Source organism: Chiloscyllium plagiosum, chromosome 27 (assembly GCF_004010195.1).
Source record: "Chiloscyllium plagiosum isolate BGI_BamShark_2017 chromosome 27, ASM401019v2, whole genome shotgun sequence".
NCBI classification, from domain to species: domain Eukaryota; kingdom Metazoa; phylum Chordata; class Chondrichthyes; order Orectolobiformes; family Hemiscylliidae; genus Chiloscyllium; species Chiloscyllium plagiosum.
Genome location: NC_057736.1, coordinates 31634021 through 31654439, shown reverse-complemented (window position 1 = coordinate 31654439; position 20419 = coordinate 31634021). Strand labels below are relative to the sequence as shown.

Here is a 20419-nt window from a genome sequence, read left to right as displayed (position 1 = left end):
TCTTGGTTTTCAACTCTATTTTCTACCTGACTTATATCATAAGCACACTTTAAGATGAAGAACAATTTCTATTGCTTTGTCATCCAGGGAGCCCTGGATTTGTATTTATCTTACCCTTCCCTTTTGAGGGAATATACTTCGACTGCGCCTAATCATGGCCGCAAAGGTAGCCCATTGCTCAGTTACAGTGTTTGCCGCTGCCCTTTCATTCCAATCTCTTGTCCAACTGTATTATCGCCCACTGAAGTAGGCTCCCGCACCACAAGCCTTTTCTTGCTCCCGATTAATGCTGGTCATTCTACTCCATTATCCTGAGCATTATAGCATAATGATCACTTATCTCTAAAATGCTCCCTGCTGACACTTGATCAAACTAATTTCCAAGAAACAGGTCCAACAGTTTTTTTTTTGTATTGGAGTAAACACGAACTGCTACAGGAAACTCACCTGAACAAAATCGAGGACACTTGGCCCTTGCTGCTCCTTCAACTACCAGCATCCCAGTTTACAGTTGGGTAACTGACATCCCCATTATGCTGGCATTTCTCTGTAATTTCCCCGCAGATTTCTTTCTCTGTATCCTTCCCATGAGTTGGTGGTCTACAGACTACATTTACACCGTTTTATTCATTCGCTGTAGCCAAACTGATGCTGTCTTTGAATCCGCTAAATCATCCTATTTCTCCAGCATTGCAATGTTCTTCTTAACTAATACTGTTACTTCCTTCTACTTTCCCTCCTTTTCTATCTTTTCTGAAAAAGTTTTGCCCAGGAATATGTAACACCCAGTCCTATTCTTTCTTGAGCAGATCACCATTCTCACCACATCAAATTTCCATATGGCAGCACCTGTAACTCCTCCATTAATTTATTATACTCTGTATATTCATGTACATGCACCATTACTTCATCACTTTCATCATTAATTCAATATCAGCCATTGAGGTTTTATTCACTATGCTAGCACTATTTGCCTCTCCAAATATTCTGTGCATTCCCAGTAATCTGTGGTAGAATTAATGGGTGACCCTCCAGTAAAGGGAGAGCAGCAACAAAAAAAAGTGATATTACTGTCTTGAGTCTTGAGGGGAGAAATCTGAAACAGAAACTTTGAAAATCTAGAGCAATGTCAATTTGTAATAATCACCTTATTTTGACAATAAAGGTGGCAATAGTGTTAATTATGATTAATTATGCATTTTATGTTATATTTGATCAATATTTTATAAATAGTATAATTACCAACATCAATTTTTAAAAATTTAAATATAACATATAATGTATAAATATATCAAATATTATAAATGCTTGATTATACAATAAAATTATTAAACATTCATATCATTATCAATTATTCAGGCTATATATTTCTCAATGTTAGAAGATGATGAGCCAGATTGCTTAATAAACAAATTAAAAACTAGGTTATTGCAAATAAACCTTACTCAAGCAAAGATCTAAAGATTATTTAATAGAAGGTTTAAACTTTGCAAATATATCTAACTACATTTGTTGAAAAATAACGTACACATATGCACCCAGAGTCTGGAAAAAAATTAAAACACTGCAGAGTTTTTTTGAAGTTTTTTTTGCCAAGCAGCAGTTAATTCAAAAAAATAATTATTATTCACAAATGGAACAAATGTCAGTTTTCAGCAAAGGTTTGCACTTAAGCTGTTGGCACTGGAGTGCCTTCCTGGATCAGTTACAGTTAGCTGAGTTTTCTTTTCTGAAGGCAGTGATGGGAGATTCTGAATTCTCCCTGTCGGAACCCTCCACGAGTAATGACACAGACTTCTAGTGGGTTTACAACTTTCAAGATTTTGATAAGAGGGGTTTCAGAGAAAAGAGAAAGGGAAAAAAAGTTGTTGCCCCAGGGCATTCTCTCTGATTTTCTATTCAAATTCAATATCTTTTCATTCACCCATAAATTATGTCATGTGACCTTTCACTGAAAATGTTGCAAACTTGGCATCTCCACACAAGCAGCTTATTCTTTGCAAATGCAGCACTGTTGCTGCAAAGCAGAAGAACTGGCTGTGTTGCCCAAGATATATACACAACTGTCTCATCAGGAGTCAATGTTTTGGGTAATATAACTTTACAACAAAACAGACAGCTCAGGTTTGCATGTATTATGAAAGTAATTGCCAGCAAAAATCAAAAGTAAACTATATTGTGAGGTTCACATTACTTACTGTTATAACCTCAGCTCAGAGCCAAATAGGATACTGAGGTTATGAAAAGTCAGCTCCAACATGAAGTAGTGGTTGATTTACAGTTGTCACATGTACAGAGACACAGTGAAAAGTGTTGTTTTGCAGTCTATGCAGACAGACTGCACCATACAAATTGCATCAGAATAGGAGAATACAGTGCTATAGCCACAGAAATGGTGCAGAGAGAGACATCAATATTTGAGAGTTCATTCATAAGTCTGATAATAGGGGAAAATAGCTGCTCTTCAATTATTCATATGCGTATTCAAACTTTTATATTTTCTACTCGATGAAAGAGGGTAGGAGAGAGTAGGGTAGGTGGAAGAGGTCTTTGATAATATTGGTTGCTTTCCTGAGGCAGCTGGAAATATAGATAGAGTCAATGGATGGAAGGCTGATTTATGGATTGACTGGGCTGAGTTCACAACTCTGTAGTTTCTTGCAGCCTTGGAGCTTTCTGTGGTGTATTGCTGAGAGCTCTTGTGGACATGCCAACTTTCCCTTAGCCTCCTAAGGGGAGATGTTGTTGTGCTTTCTTGACCATCATATTCACATGGATGGGTCAGGACAGATTTTTGGTGATCCTCACTCCCAGGAAATTGAAGCTCTCCACCATTTCCACCTCAGCACCACTGATGCAGATGGGGCAAGCCCTCCACTCCTCTTCATGAAGTCAATGATCAGCTCATTTGTTTTGCGAACATTGATAGAGAGACTGTTTTTACACAATGCCGCTAAGCGCTCAATCTCTGACTGGTATTCTGTCTCGGCATTGTTTGAAATACGACCTACAAAGTGGCAAACTTGTAAATGAAGTTGGGGCAGAATTTGGCCACACTTGAGTGCATAAGGAGTATAGCAGGAGGCTGAGTACACAGTCTTGCAGGGCATTGGCGTTAAGGATTATGGTAGAGGAGTTGTTGTCACCTATTCTTACTGATCACAGTCTATCAGACAAGAAGCCGAGGATCCAGTTATACAGAGGGGGGAGCCAAACTTAGGTCTCAGAATTTAGAGGCGTGTTTGGCTGACTTATGGTGCTGAACATAGAAGTGTAGTCACTAAGTAGAAGCCTGACACAGGTATCTTTGTTATCCAAATGTTCCAGGAATGAGTGAAGGGCCGAGGAGGTGATGTCTGCCATGGACCTACTGCACCAGTAGGCGAACTGCAAAGGACCCAGGCAATTTGGTAGGCTGGAGTTCATGTGAACCATGAGTAACCTCTTGAAGCACTTCATAGTTATGGAGGTCACAGGACCGGGCAGTAGTCATTTAGGCACCCTGAATGGTTTTGCTTGGCATCAGAATGATGATGCTCTTCTTGGATGCTAGAGAGAACTTCAGATCATGGTGAGGAGAGGTTAAAGGTGTCTGCAAATACTCCCTTCTGCTGGTCTTCATAAGATCCAATTGCACAACCGGGGACTCTATCTGGACTAGCTGCTTTCCATGGGTTCACCCTCAAGAAGGCTGATCTAAATCTGCAGCGGTGACTGTGGGTACAGGTGTATCCGAGGCTGTTGGAATAGGTAACATCATTTCACAACCTCCTGTTCAAAGTGAACGGAGAACGTATGGTTGCCCATGATTCTGTTTGACTTCGCTTTATGGTCCATTATGTTGTGTATGCCTTGCCACAAATGACGGGTGGCCGTGTGGTTCGTCTGGGTCTCAAACTTAAATTGGTATCGTCTTTTGGCATCTCCGATGACCTTATGAAAGTTGTACCTGGATTTCCTGTATAGATCAGGGTTGTCCAACTTGTACTCCTAAGACCTGGACTTCAGTAGGGAGTGGATCTCCCAGTACATCCACGGTTTCCAGTTGAGGAACCATCAGATTAACTTCTTCTGCATGCAGTCTTCTGCACACTTAGTAAGAAATCTATGATGGTAGTGGCATAATCATTTAGGTTGGCTGTTGCTTAGTGGACAAGAATGGAGTCAGAATCAGAACAGAGGGTATGAAGCAACATTGCATCTATTTTCTTTCTAAATGCTTAGGTGATTTACTTAAATGCACAACCTCAACATGGTGCCTCAACTCTTAAATTGAGCGTTTTTTTAGTGCCATCAAGAATGCCCAGTAACTTAAAGGGGTTGAACTGCAACAGCCTGCTTAGGGTACTTTAGGATGCCATGCAATCATTCAGCTTATAGCAAACATTGGTATGAAGGTTGCAGCAAGGCTCAAAGACAATGTCTTCACTGTTCCTAATATTTACCTGAAAGCAAGTGGCATGTGATCAAGGGACAGAATGTCAAAAGCAAAGACAGACATATAGGAACCGCAAGGGCTGTGAGAAGTAGAACTGGATACTGTCAAGAGGAACTTGACGCCAAATTTTCAGATGATGTTGCAGAAGAAACCCAAGGATGGATGCTTTGAGATATTGGGTGTTAATAGTGAAAATATAATGGCAGGATGAGAAGCCAAAGCATTTAAATGACGACCAAGTTTTAAAAGAAGTTTGCTCTCTATTAGTTCCAATTTAGTTAAATATGACAATGATGATGACAAAGTTTTAAATTAGAAATTTACAAGAAATAGGAAATAAAAAAGGCTATAACATTCACAATCTTATATTTATAGGTTTTGTTCACATAAGGAATCAATTTTCTAAACTAAAACCCAGACTTTAAGTTGTCCAAGGCAATTAGTCAGGCAACAAGACAGGTTGCATTCATCCTGTCACAGGTAGACAGGGTGTTTAATAAGAGGGCATTGAACACGCTCAGTTTAAGAGTTGAGGCACCATGTTGAGGTTGTATAGGATGTTGGTGAGGCCACTTTTGGAGTAATGTGTACAGTTCTGGTCCCCTCTGCTATAGGAGGCATATTATTAAATTGGAGACAGTTTAGAAAAAATTTACCAGGAAGTTGCCAGGACTGGAGGGTATGAGTTATAAGGAGAGGCTGGGATTTTTTCACTGGAGCACAGGAGGTTGAGGGCTAACCACAGAGATTTATAAAAATCATGAGGGGCATAGATAAGGTGAATAGCAAAGATCTTTTTCAGAGGGTGGAGGAATTCAAAACTAGGGGGCATATTTTTAAAGTTAGAGGAGAAAGATTTAAATGGGACTTGAGGAGCAACATTTTTGCACAGAGTGATTCATATGTGGAATGAACTGCCAGAGGAAGTGGTAGATGAAGGCACAGTTACAACATTTAAAAGTCATTTGGATAGATACGTGAATAGGAAAGTTTTTGAGGGATATGGGCCAAACGCAGGCAGGTGAGACTTGTTTAGTTTGGGAAACTTGTTCAGCATGGACAAGTTAGGCCATAAGGGTCTGTTTCCGTGCTGTGTAACTCTACAATATGGGTGAGGTTACTCCAATTTAGAAATTACAAAATGTCACAGAAACAGAAGCATGGTGTCAAAAGACAGCAGAATGGTACCAAATACTGGTAACGTATGGTACCATACCAATTAAAATATCTCAAAACAGTCTTCAGAATACCAGACTGCAATTTATGTTTTGCTTTAAAAAGTAACAGAGTCGCAGCCAACAAAAACCATTCAATCAAATTCTATGCCGACATCCACTAAACTCCTTCAGCACCATTGGCAAGACTTTATGCAGACTGTTCAGAAATAGGTCCAAGCATTCATTCATAAATTTTGCCAATTTTGGATGGTTCTCCAACAGCTTCCCCTCCTTCTCATGTTTTTGTTTCTTTCAGGAAAGCAAATCAAGCTGCATTGTTGCAGCTTCAGATTTAATTGCTGCCAAGTACAAACTATAACAAGAATGTTTCTTCTCAGCAAATATCTGAACCAGAAGGTCTAATGTCATTTTCCGAAAGGCTTTGTCTTATTGCAACCACTCATACTAGTTTGTCCCCAGTTGATCTTCGCAGGTCTTAAATGCCCATCATCCAAAATATCCTAACTGCCTCAATTTCCCAGCCACCAAATCAAAAAAATTGCCAATTTCACCATTACAATACCCATCGAGACCACTAACATACAAAAAGAGGAAGAATCCCAATGTCAACAAAAAAATTTCTTAAAACTTCCGCATTCAGAAACTAACGTAATTCAAACATTAACAGGCAAAGGGTATTTCAAAGAGACAAGCTTCACTTCAACTAATCAATACAGACTGTTTCTGATATAGGTAAAAATTCTGGGAGCAAGTTACAGACTAGGATCTAATCAAGGGGCTCACAGTGGTTTATAAAGCTATAGAGTGTGTCTGAATAGACTGGAGTGGTTTTCCCTGGAGCATTAAAGGCTGAGAGGTAACCTTATAGAGCTTTAAAAAATCATTAGGGGCATGGATAGGGTAAATAGACAATGTCTTTTCCCTGGGTTGGGGGAAGTCCAGAACTACAGGGTTTAGGTTGAGAGGAGAAAGATGTAAAAGGGACCCAAGGGATAACATTTTCACACAGAGGATGGTGAGTGTATGGAATGAGCTGCCAGAGGACGTGTCGGCGGCTGGTACAATTACAACATTTAAAAGGCATTTGGATGGGCATATGAATAGGAAGGGTTTTAAAGGGCTATGGGTTTGGTGCTGGCAAACGGGACTAGATTAGTTTAAGATATCTGTTCGGCATGGACGAGTTGGACCGGCAGGTCTGTTTCCGTGTTTCCATGATTCTACATACAGTACTTGACGCACAAGCATCAGACCAAAGCCACCTCATGGTCTTTCCAATTTGGTCTCCATTTTGGAGGATTTCTTACTTCCCATCCAATTGTTTAAACCTTGAGTCACATGAGAATATTCAATTTGAAGTATCCAGACACAGTTACCTACCAAGGTGCATGCCTTGAAAAATTCTCCTGTTCAGATCGTGACTATGCTGGTAGCTCAGAATTCCCAGACTCCCTTCGCCCGCCTCTTCACATTGGTTTTAGAACAAGTAGCAACGAAATCCTGCCCATTCCACTTTATCCTGTTTTTTTGCTTCCTACTCTAAATAGTCTCTGCTCTATTCCCAGAATACTGCCTCAATCCGAGCATCGATTGCGAGGCTGCCAAACAGAAAACCGTTCCATCAGAAAGAACAGAGAGCTGTTTCTGTTTTGAGAAGATTTGTAGCTCAGGTTAAGGTTCTGGATGTAGGTTTGCTCGCTGAGCTGGAAGGTTCATTTCAAACATTTTGTCACCCTGCTAGGTAACATCTTCAGTGGGCCTCTGGGCGAAGCACTGCTGATGATTCCTGCTTTCTATTTATATGTTTGGGTTTCTTATAGCGAGTTGATTCTTTACACAAATTCTCACTTTACTGAACTGACCAACAAAAACTACAGTCTGACCAAACCCAACTAATAATTGGTTGTCTAATTACTCTTTGATTTTTAGCTGTTCACTCCATGACAACCTTAGCTTCCACGGGTAATTCTTGAAACTTGATGATGTCAATCAGCAAACCAATCAACCTACTTTTGGAATACACTCCAGCTTATTTTGGTCTTAAAGGGATATGGCAACAAAAAGAAAACATTTCCAAAAACACATGGGTCATCTCCTGGAGTAGAATTTTCACGTTACAAATCCCTTGAGCAGCCAAATGTCCTCTGGACTAACTACTTACAATAACTCAAGACAACCAACCATTGATACACTAGTGCTATATCAATTTCTACAGTCTGTTCCAACACAGGGATAGCAATAAAATCGGACTCACTAACACTGTATTCGCAACACAAATGAAATTAAAACATTCTATGATCTTCCGAACTGCCAAATACTCCGAACTAGACTTTGCAAATAACAGATCTTGGACACTAAGCTTATAACTTAAACAAAAATTAATAAATTATTAATGTAACTTTAACAGAACAGATAAATAAAAGATAATGGAATTAATATTTATGACTTAAAACCTAATTTTCTTGAATCAGAACCCCCATTCCCACACAGACAAAAAAATGGAATTGTAATTTGCCAGTAAAATAAACAGTTTCCAATGACTGTTACCAGACCTTTGTGAAATCACTGAATAATGGGTTGTTCACAGGCTCTAGAACTGTACACTTTAATTCCAAAGCCACCAGTAATGACAAACATCCTCAGCAGACTGGTCAAAATATTTACTTATTTCTCACAATCTGGGATTCTTTTCTCAGAACATGCAACAATTTGCTAATTGGAAAGAAACAAGAGGGAGCAAAACAAAATAGTACCATCTCTGAAAGTTTCCAAAAATCGCATTTCCTCTATCCAAAACCCAGTCAGAACTGGGTGATTGACCAATTCAACATCCCTCAGCTGTCAGCCCGAAGCACCACTACAGCTGAGTGCCAATGTATCTACAGTGTTGTTACATCAGTAATTGTATTATCTTTCCATGCCAGTTGCCAACAGAAAACATCTTTGTCCTCTTCACTTTTAAAACAAGTTGTTATTCAAAGGTCAATTCTTAACTTCATTTCTCAGTTTCAAACCAGAGAAAAACAAAACAAAAACTTGTTGTAGAGGCCATCACACAAATCTTTCACAAGTGTTCTCTCCTTACTACCAAATCAGCATTCTGCTAAGAGTGTTTATGGTATCGTTACTTTCAGCTTCGCCAACTCATGTTTACCAATGTTTGCTGTGGGCAGAATGGCCTTCTTCGTCACTGTAATAGTTCTGCAACTCTGTTTCGTTTGACAAATGGTGACCAGTTCTGCAGTGACCTGTTGACGCATTAATCTTATTACAGGATCACCACAATTAACAAACATTCTTGAGCGTTGGTAAAAGTTAATAGTATGTTTTCAATATTAAGTTTAAAGAGGCACTTACTAGCATCACCATCTTCTTCCCATGCACCAGGAGAAGGAGCATTGCCAAGATATTCATCATCCTGGAAGAAGAAAAGTTACAAAAATACTCGAGTGAAATGTCTGATATATAATCACAGTATAAAACTGCACTCATATGTAGTTCCACTTCCACCTGGAGAAATGATCCGCCTGAAGGTTATCATGCTTAGTTATTTTAATATGTTCTGGATGTAGGTTTGCTTGCTGAGCTGAAAGGTTTATTTTCATGAAAACGCACCTTCCAGTTCAGCGAGCAAACCTACATCCAGAACCTCAACCTGAACTATAAATCTTTTGAAAACTTGCTATTTTACTCTGTTCTATAAATTATACTCTGGTTATTAAGCGTTTATGTTTTGTGCTGTTAACCACTCAGTCGAAGTAAACGCTCAGAGACACTGTATAGTTTTACCTCCTTCATCTTTATTCAAGGTCCACGAGGGAGGAAGAACAATCGCCCATGCGTACAGAGACATGAGTTCTCGGTCTTCTCTGGAACAACAATTTCTTAATGAATTATATAGTCATTTTATAGGGACGAGCATCCAGATAAGGCAACATACATATTGATTGGGTGACCGTTACAATCAGCAAGTGTCAATAACAAAGATTAAGCCATCTGCTGTTATATAATAAATGTTCTTAACCTCAACTGGCTTCCCATAATGAATACTTTTCATCTTGTTAAACTGACCTTACATACTGAATTCTTTGAATTTGGTTAAATGGCTCTACATAATGACTGCTTTTCCACCTTGTTAACCCATTACCCTTGTCTCCAGCACCCAATTGTTAACTGCAAGCTCTTATCTGATGTGAGTCATGCTCAGCTGAACCTCTTGTTTCACAAAACTGAAAACTTAACTCTTCCCTATCTGCTCATACCATATACACATTCTCACCTCCATCAGTTCAAGTTTATTCAAACCTACAGCAAACTGCAAGTCAATGTTCTGATTTTGCAACGTACCATACCACGCAAAAGCATAACTGGATCCACAGAAATATAATTATCAAAGGCAGTTTAAGAATTTCTGTTTAAGAAAAAATAAGTAGTCCTGTTTCTTAGGGCAGTTCGAAGGCAGAATAGAAACTCAATTCTAAAATAAAACACAACTAAACACCTATTGTAATATGAAGAAACCACAGTCAAGGAAGATACTGGAATTGTTGTAATATCACTACACCAAGAATCCAGGAGCCATTGTCTGATAATATGCATTATCAGCAAGAGGAATTTAAATTCAATGAATTAACAAAAATCTGGAATAGAAGTATAGTTTCATGGCACATTACTGAACTGTCACTGATCCTTTCAAAAGTCTATCAGGTTAACTAATATCTATGAGGCAAGGAAATCTGCTGTGCCATCTTGGTGAGACCTACACATGACTCCAAAACCACAGCAACGTAGTTGACTTTGAATTGTGCTCAGATAAACCAAGTCACAACAGAAAAGTCAAAAAGGAATAAAACCAGATGAACCACCTGACATCAACTAGGCACCACAAAGAGCAACACAATGTTCAGTCCTATGTACCGTCCAAAGCCGCCTTTTTTGGAGGATTGTGCCATAATTGGGAAAGCTGTGCAACAGACTAATTAAGCAACAGCCTGACACAACCACAGACAAAAAAAATTCACATTGTAACCAATATCCCCCAACACTAGATTTAACATACTTGGACAAAGTCTAGAACCACAAAACAGCAGGTTATAGTCCAACAGTTTTATTTGGAAGCACGAGCTTTCAGAGTGCTACTCCTTCATCAGGCGGTTGTGGAGAATAAGACTGTAAGACACAGAATTTATAGCAAACGTTTACAGTGTGATGTAAGAAATTATATATTGAAAAGGACCTGGATTGTTTGTTAAGTCTCTCATCTTTTAGAATGATCATGTTGGTTTCAGTTCTTTCATATGTAAATTGCAAAAGTTTTAAAATTCACCCCACAAACTTATACAGAAATAAGTGTGTGTGTGCGCGTGTGTGTCTCTCACTCCCACACACATGCAGACCCTCTCTCATATGCTCACACATACTCTCACTCTCTCACAGACACTCATTACGCCCTCCTCCTTCCCCACCACCCCCCACCTCACAAATACACAAGTTTGTGGGATGAATTTGTACTTGCAGAATTACATTTTACTTTGCTCAAAAACTGCATGTAAGCTTCTATAAATCCATCTTTTAGATTAGAATCAGTCTGACCATTATGGCACAGACAGCCTAGCACAGGGCAGCTAGCACCTTCAGTGCATTATCTAGGCTAACATGACACCAATTGTTAAAGTTCACGTGAGAATGTAACTTTTAAAAAAAAGTTTTGTGATTTACACATGAAAGAATTGAAACCAACATGGTCATTCTAAAAGATGAGAGACATTTTCAATATATAATTTTAGATATATCACACTGTAAACTTCTGCTCTATAGTCTGTGCCTTACAATCTTATTCTCCACAACCACCGGATGAAAGAGCAGCGCTCCAAACGCTAGTGCTTCCAAAACCTTGTTGGACTATAGCCTGGTGTTGCGTCATTTTTAACTTTACACACCCCAGTCCAACACCGGTGTCTCTAAATCATGGACAAAAACTGGCACATCAGCAGGGGCACCAGCAATGTACATGGTCAGGAAGGAGCTGCCCTGGGTGTGCACAACATCGATACCAGATCGCATGAAGTTCCTCAGAATCAGGTCAATCACAGGTAAGGAAATCTCGAACTGATTACCACCTCTCTCAGCTTATGAATCAGTACCCATTCATGTTAAATAACACTCAGAAGTATCATAGTGAAAAAGGCATGGGATGCACTCTGGGTGGGGGCATTTAATGTCGATCAATCTTGGTAGCACCATTACTGATCTGGCTGACTAAGGCTTAAAAGACATTACTCCTTGACTGGATCAGTACTAAGTGCTGACAGAACCAAATGGAGCAAAAAACCTTCCAGACCTTGACCTCACCAATCTTTCAGTTGCAGATGCAACTGTCTGGCAGTTTGGACAGAAGTGACTACAGTCCTTGTGAAAACCAAGTCACAGAGGATAGCCCTCAGCATATGTGGCTCTACCACTAGATACATCAGATCAGAACAAATTTAGAAGCTCAAACATCAGCAGCAGCATATGATTGTTTTCTGAATAACCATAATGGGTGATCTGATGATTCAGCACATCTATCACTCCACAATTACTGCTGATTCAGCGAAGACAGTATGCGAGGAGCAGCACCAAACAAGCTTAGAAATTAGGTGTCAAACTGAAGAATTCATAACAGCAATATCTAGTAGAAGCTGTGACATCTAAGCACTGATATATATGCTTGCAAACAGTAGTGGACAATTACAAAACATACGCTTGCAAACAGTAGTGGACAATTACAAAACTAACAGGAAAAGGCAGCTGCATAAATATCCAAATTAATCATTCATTCATTGCAAATTGGCAGCAGCATGTACAATATACGTTAAAGCGCAGCAACTCACTAAGACTCCTTCGGCTGCACCTTCCAAATTCTCAATCCCTGCAACCTAGGACAAGGTCAGCAGATACATAAGAAAACCACAGATTTCCCTCTAAGCCACACATCATCCTGACTTGGAACTCGATTGCTATTCCGACATTGTTGCTGGACCCAAATTGTGAAAGTTGCTCCCCACCAGTTTCAGTGTACCTATACCACTAGATGGACTGCAGATCATGGAGGTGGCTTAGCAGCATCTTCTCAAGGGCAATTAGGGATGGATAACAACATCTGGTCTTGCCAGTGATCCCCACAGCCCATGAAAGAAAAAAAGACCATGGTACAAATATTTGATTTCCCATCAATGCTGCTACCTCATCTCAATCAGGATAGTCACAGGTTGACAACTACATATTGTCATTCACTACCATATGCTGCTGTGAACTTTATTGGGTTATAATGATGGTTTGATTAAATAACTAGTAGAAAATAAACACATAATATGGATTAAAGTTAAAACAAATTAAGTTTCATTTTGAAATCTGTGTAAAAAGAAAGCAATCACTGTGATGCACTGACAAAGTCAGATTGAGCAAGTTGATTAAAATGCTTCAATTGTTCAGGAGAGATTGATAAGTGATGAATACAGAGAGGTTAGCAGAAACCTACAAGAATAAATAAACCAATGATATTTTTACAAATTCAATAGAAAGATTGAGATTAATATGACAATTTAATACATTCAAATTTAATAATATATTGCTTATGAGAATATTGCTTTGTTACTGTGTTATTTATGGTGTTTTTAAGCGTTAAAATGGGATCACATTGGAATACAATTTGGGAAGCGCTGTCATTGGATGATCCCAATTTATGACTAAGTTCCTTTAAAAGCTTTCAGGATATTAAGATCCAATAAAAATCTGTACTTCTGATTCAAAAAAAGGTTTCTAGCTTTTATTACTTTTACATGAATTGTCACTGCAACTTAATCAAAGAGGTCACATATGGAAAACATTAGTAATTAGAACGGCCACTGTTTGAAACCAGGTACCCCATTGCCAAACCTAAGCTGGTAAAGACCAAAATACAAATCAACTGTTGTTCAATTGTATTGTTGCAGTGTTTAAATGCTGCCACCAAAGTATTAGCATTATTAGAGAAAGCGACTTCTGTGGAATGTGGAACAGTGAAGGTCATGTAGATTTTGGATCAGCATCAGGATCATAGACTGTCCGATTAAATATTTCTAAAACATGCGAGTAGCTGATTTTTCCAACCTTAAAATAGTAGATTTCTCTTTTGTGTTAATTCATTAAGAATTTAACAGCTGAAGTATGAACCAGGAGATGCAGAAATAAGCTCATCACAATAGCAGACTTGCTATTTGTAGGACATCCCAAATGAGTCAAAACTAAATCTTCTATTTCAAAGTCATTAATACACAAGGTTCACAGTTGATCCCCAGGTTGCACCAGAAACAAACTGATCAAAGATGACCATGCTAACAGCCTGCAGTACCCTGACTGGCCTGTACCTTGAGTGCTATGCTATAGTATTAATCAAGAAATGCATTCAAAATCTGGAAATCATCCAAAGAAGGACAACAAGGGCTATTCCATGTGTCAGAGAACTGAGTTAGAAGGAAAAATTACAAATTTTGGCTAAATCAGTCTCGAGGAAGGGTGACTCGAGAACAGACTTTGCAGAACAACATGATAATTACAGGAATAGCGAACATTAATTCTGAATGCTATTTATACTCCATAACAGGGATGAAGAGATAATCAGTAACAGACAAGCTATGACTGGTGTCAAGAACTGCATTTTTCGAACAAAATCAGATCAAATTTTAGAAACTGGGTAAGGGGGAGAAAAATCTTTAGACATTCACCAGACAGGTGATAAGGGCAGAATGACGGACCGTAGTTCCTCTTTGGGTATATTTATGACAGCCTATCTCATCTCTTCTTATATTTTTAGGGCTGGAGCAAGGACTAGAGTGAAAATGGACCACTACGTCACAACTAGATCTGAAAAGGGTAACTTGTCAAGACTGCCGCACCAAACCATGCCAAAACCCTCAATTTGACCTGTTATTTAGAAAGACTAAAATGTTATTTTCAAAGTAAGTCACTGTGGCTTTTATTTATTTTCAAATGTTAGTAATAGGTTTGTAAAAGAACTTCAACCAGTTCATTACAATTCTCATAAATGAATAAAAAACATATCTTTGATAGTTCCCCATTAAGTTGATTGTGTAACAGAGAGGATAGTTCCAACCCAGATTTGCATTAACTTGAACAATCTTAAATCCAAGGCCATTAAAATTGCCCTCAACATTCAGTAAAAGATTGTTCTTTCTCTGAAGGTGGGTCCTTGGTAATCATTCACTCAACTGCAGATAATAGCTGAGATTTTACTATAGTTAGGCTAAGAGACCAGGTGCAGAGTCAACCTCAATGAGAATGGGAATTGACGTTACCTGATCCACACAACAGCATCTCGCAAACTGAGCTCTTTCCCACCCTCCTTCCCATGCAAAAGATGGATTTCAAAAAGAATTTAACCAAAGCTTTCACTTTGACAGTTTCATTGAACGATGTGTTGTTTGTGATGTCCTTCTGGATGAGCAGCACAGCTTGCCCCTCCACACCTAAAGACATCAGGTGAATTCCTAAGACCATTGTTGATCCTAGACTCATAACTCTCGAGCATGATACATCTTTCAGTCCTGAAATTATAAAAGAGTAGAAGCAGGAAAATCACAAATCTCTGCCTTTAGAAACCAACTAGTGCCATGGATTCAAACTCTTTTAAGACCAAAGCCATGTAAGTTTACAAAATTATGAAATCACAGAATCTCTACAAGTGGGAAGCAGGTCATTCAGCCCATTCAGTCCATCCGATGAGCATTCCACCCAACTCGCTCCGCTAAGCTAGCCCCTTAACCCCACATTTACCATGGCCAATCCACCTAACCTGCACATCTCTGGACTGTAAGAGGAAACCAGAGCACCCGAAGGAAACCCATTCAAGACACAGGGAGAACGTGCAAACTCCACCCAGATAGCTTCCTGAGAGTGAAACTGAACCCAGCTCTGCAGGGCTATGAGGCAGCAGTGCTAACCACTGTGCCACCCAAGAAAGACATGGGCAGAATGGATAACTGAAGTTTTTTCCCCCTTGGTAGAAATGAAAATTTCAGGCGACATAGGTAAAGGGGGTACGTTTAAAGGAGATGAGAGAGGCAAGTTTTTTTTTTATACAGAGGGTGGCAAGTGCTGCCAGAGGTGGTGGCGGAGGCGGAACTAACAGCTGTGCTTAACAGGCATCTTGACTGATAGATGAATAGGCAGGAAAAAGAGAGCTAGTTTAGAAAGGCATCATGTATTGGTACAGACGAAAGAACCGTTCTTGTGCTGTTCTTTCTTCGATAATATCTCATACAATAAAGTTGTGACTGCTCGGAGGTGGCTCAAAGGAGACTAGACATTGCCAAGAATGGTAAATTTTAGCTACAAGGTAAGACTGGTTAGCCGAGGCGGTTTTCTCTGAAACAGAGGCTGAGAGAGATTTTATTGATGTTGCATAAAATTATAATAAAGCTAGACAGAGTTGAAGTGAAGGAACTAATGGCCTTTGGAGAGAGGTCAACCAGGGACAATACATTTAAAGTTATCGGTAGCAGGTCTAAAGGACAGTATGTGATTAATCATTTTATTCAAAAGGGTGGTGAATGACTGGGGAACTCATCACCTGAAATAGTGATAGAGACAGATGTTAAACATCAGATGTTAAAAGGTTTGTTATACAAAATCTAAACAAACATTCTTCCTAAGTTTTTTTTTAAACTTACACATCACAAAGTTCCAACTACAAACAAGAATCATAACTCCAGAGCATGATAGATCTTACAGTTGTGAAATTACTCAAGTCCAGATGCAGGAAAACAAATCTCTGCTTTTAGAAAACAACCAGTGCCAAGGATTCAAACACTATGTAAGGCCAAACCTATGTAAGTTTACAAAATTATGAAATCATAGAATCCCTGCAATGGAAAACAGGCCATTCCATCCATCAAGCCTACTCAGACCCTCCAAAGAGTATCCCCCGCCCAGACCCTCTCCCTTATCCCTATAACCCCACATTTACAATGGGTACCATGGAATGCAGGAACAGAACAAAACCGTCAGAAATGGACTTGAGTATGTTTACTGCCAATGCAACTGTAGGGGATAGACTCACAACCATGCAGTTACAATGCCTGTGCTGTTATAGACACTTCAGTGGATGCCTGCAAAGAGTAAGTGCAATAAAATTAATGTTTTCCAAATGTTTTAAATTAATTCATTTCTTGGAAACAAGATTTGTTCATTGCCCTACACTGAACGCTTGGAGGGTAGCAAGTGAGGTATATGAACTGGACACTGATCAGGGAGCCAGAAGGACAGCTATGCTAAAAGGACGCCGTGCATTCCTTGCATTGTTACACAGCACGCATGTATGGGTGAAGTCAGCAACAGCTTCCAGTTCTAAGCACAGAATGATGTCAGTAGCGACAACTTCCTTCTGTGCCAGTGTATTGGCAGGAGATAATCCAAAATGAAATAGCAAACAACTATCTTGAGTAAATCAGTAAGCTGCTTAGCTTTGCAGTTTCTTCAAAGCCAAAAATTAGGTCACATTCAGCTTGTTCAGGAATATAATTTACAAGCTTTGTCACTGTTTATAAGTAAATTGTCTGTCTGTTGACCAGAGTATTAAGTGTCAACCAAGAATGGCCCTCATGCATCTCTAGCTCCAAACTATTTGCTCTGATCTCAGTAGAGCGAGTAACTTGTATTTTTTTTTATGAATACTATTTTGCCAAAAGTAGTAAGCCACATGGCTCACCAGTTACATCAGAATAATGTGATGACCCCAAAATCAAAAGAGTATGATAACTAAAATGGGAAATCAGGTCACACTAACTTGAGTTTGGTTTTTTATGAAGAGGTGACAAAGACGACAGATGAAGGCAAAGCAGCAGACATTGTCTACAAGGATGTCAGCAAAGCATTTGTCAAGGTTCCGCATGGTAGACTAGTTAATAAGGTTAGATGACATGGATTTGGGGGAGTTAGCCAATTGGATACAAAACTGGTGAGAAAATAGGAGACAGAGTGGTTTTACAGGGTTACTTTTTGGAGTGGAGGCTTGTGACCAGCAATGTGCTACAAGGATCAATGCTGACTCCACTGCTTTTTGTCATTTACATTAACGATTTGGATGCAAATGTAGGAAGTATGGTTAGTGAGTTGGCAGATGACACCAAATTAGGTGGTGCAATTGAGAGTGATAAAGATTAAAAACTGAAAGAACTTCACATGCCGTAAATCAGAAACAAAAATAGAAATTGCTGGAAAAGCTCAGCAAGTCTGGCAACATCTGTGGAGAGAAATCAGTTAACGTATTGGCTCGAGCAACCCTTTCCCCAGAACTGCGAAGATTATTGTGGAGTATAATGGGACCTTGATCAGATGTGCCAATGGACCAAGGAGTGGCAGATGGAGTGTAATTTAGATAAATGTGAGGTGTTGCATTTTGATAAGGCAAACTAGGGTAGGACTTATACAGTTAGTGATATGGCCCTAGGAAGTGTTGCCAAACAAGCAGACCTGGGGGTGTAGGTGCATAGTTCTTTGAAAGTGGTAGCAGGAGACAGGGTCATGAAGGTGGCATTGGGCATGGTTGCCTTCATTGGTCAGAACACTGAATATAGGAGTTCAGATGTCATGTTGAGGCTGTACAGGGCATTGGTGAGGCCACCTTTAGAATATTGTAGACAATTATGGTCATCCTTCTATAGCAAGGTTGTTGTTAAATGTGAGAAGGTACAGAAAACATTTAAAAGGATGTTGCCAGGACTGGAGGGTTTTAGTTCTTAGGAGAGGCTGAATAGGTAGGGCTATTATTCCTGGTAGTGTTGGAGGCAGAATGCTGACCTTACACAGGTTTATAAAATCTTGAGGGGCAACGATAGAATAAATAGATAAGGTCTTTTACTTGGGGTGGGGGACTCCAGAACTAGAGGGCATATTTTGTTCTGTGTCAGACTACTCTCCTACGAACCTGACCTTGAGAATTTTTTAAAACAGGGGGGGAGATTTAAAAGGGAGCCAAGGGGCAACATTTTCACACAAAGGGTGCTGCATGTATGAAATCAGCTGCCAGAGGAAGTGGTGGAGGCTGGTACAATTACAGCATTTAAAAGGCAGCTGGATGGGTGTATGAATAAGAAGGGTTTAGAGGGATATGGGCCAAATGCTGGCAAAGGACTAGATTGGGTTAGGATATCTGGTTGGTATGGACGAGTTGGATCAAAGAGTCTGTTTCCATGCTGCACATCTCTATGACTCCCAGTTAAACATAACCACCTTGGATATCCTAATGCTCTTTTTCTTGCATTCTGGCGTCTTGCATCTAAATTCAGTCTCATTTCTGCTATCTCTTGATTCTCAGCCCAAAATTAGGTGTCCTTCAATGAACTGACATTCATCAATATTTATTTTTCTCATTTTTGGTTTGAAACTGTGAGCAGAGGGGGCTCCACCACTCCCTCTGACAGCTCATTCCATACACGCACGACTCTCTGCACATAAAAGTTGCTCCTTAGGTTCCTTTTAAACTAAGAATCAAAGCTTGAATTGAAGGTTGCATTAGGAAGAAAAGAACAAACTGATGATTGCATATGGGAAATGGCCTGGAAGGATAATTGTAGGTTAATTATTGTTCTAGGAACACTGCAGATGCTTTGGAACCAGGATGTGTTAAATTCAAGGACTGGCAGCTAGTTGGATGTTGCACTGGTCAATCCAGGGAAGGTTGGTACTGGCCAGCAAACTGGTCAACAACGAATGTATGAAAAAACTAGAGAAGGCTTGGATTGAACCGGTTTTGACATTTTTGGGGGGGAACATGGCTATTTAGTTGGAACTGGTGGACCGGGAAGCTGTCTTTGAGTTTACACTCTCGAGTTTCATGTTCAGTTAAAGATTTGTTTAGTTCTGAGAAGAAAACAATATTACAATAAATAAGTGAATATTCCTTGGAGCCCACAAGAAGTTGCTTGCATTACTCAGTGACATCAGAATTCAAGCAAAATACAACCCCATGTGCATACAATGCATCAATAAAGGATTCCATAAAGATCTGGTACTCATCACTGAAGTAAAGTTAAAAATCACAACATCTGGTTCGAGTCCAACAGGTTTATTTGGAAGCGCAAGTTTTTGAAGCACTGTTCCTTCATCAGGTAGTTGTGGAGTACAAGATCATAAGACACAGAATTTATAGCAAAACATTCCTGCTACTCCACAACCACCTGATGAAGGAGCAGCACTCTGAAAACTAGTGCTTCCAACTATGGACTCTAACCTGGTGCTGTGTGATTTTTAACTTTGTACACCCCAGTCCAACACCGGCACCTCCAAATTATCACTGAAGCAGTGACTGAACTTGCAAATCATAACGCTTACTTTCTTGCTAATTTATCCACTAACTGTATCTATGCACATGAGCAGGATGGGTGGGTGGGTTGGAGAGGTTACAATCAAGTAAGACTGGCTTTAAACCAAAGACCTTAATCACATCACTTTGCTCTGCTAGAGTTACACTATCATAACAAATGGTTAATTTCTGCCTATGTTATAACCTTGGCATCTGATATTTGCTTTCTCAAGTCTGGTTGCGAACAATTAGGCAATTTGGAGGGTCACTGAATATTTTAATTTATAATATTTTAACTCTATCACAAATCCAGTGTGAGCAAGCCTGGTTTGGTCTTGCTTGCTCTCCTTGCATCTTAACAACTTTGCGTTAAGTAAATATTTCCTCGAGTCAGCTTGTTCAAAACTAAAAAGTAAAGTGCTTGTAGATAGAGTCATCCACTCATCCACTTCTGGTTGACCT

The 20419-nt window shown here is 39.5% G+C and overlaps 1 protein-coding gene across 7 annotated transcripts in view; it reads right to left on the bottom strand.

Annotated features, from left to right (window-relative positions):
- Window positions 1-20419, bottom strand: part of zmym4.1 (zinc finger MYM-type containing 4, tandem duplicate 1) — a 207780-nt gene that overhangs the window by 92822 nt on the left and 94539 nt on the right. For all 7 annotated transcript variants that reach the window (XM_043717850.1, XM_043717848.1, XM_043717849.1 and 4 more), the window contains one exon: window positions 8974-9034. In XM_043717850.1, the coding sequence (XP_043573785.1) occupies window positions 8974-9034 (61 nt within the window). The remainder of the gene's footprint in view (window positions 1-8973; window positions 9035-20419) is intronic.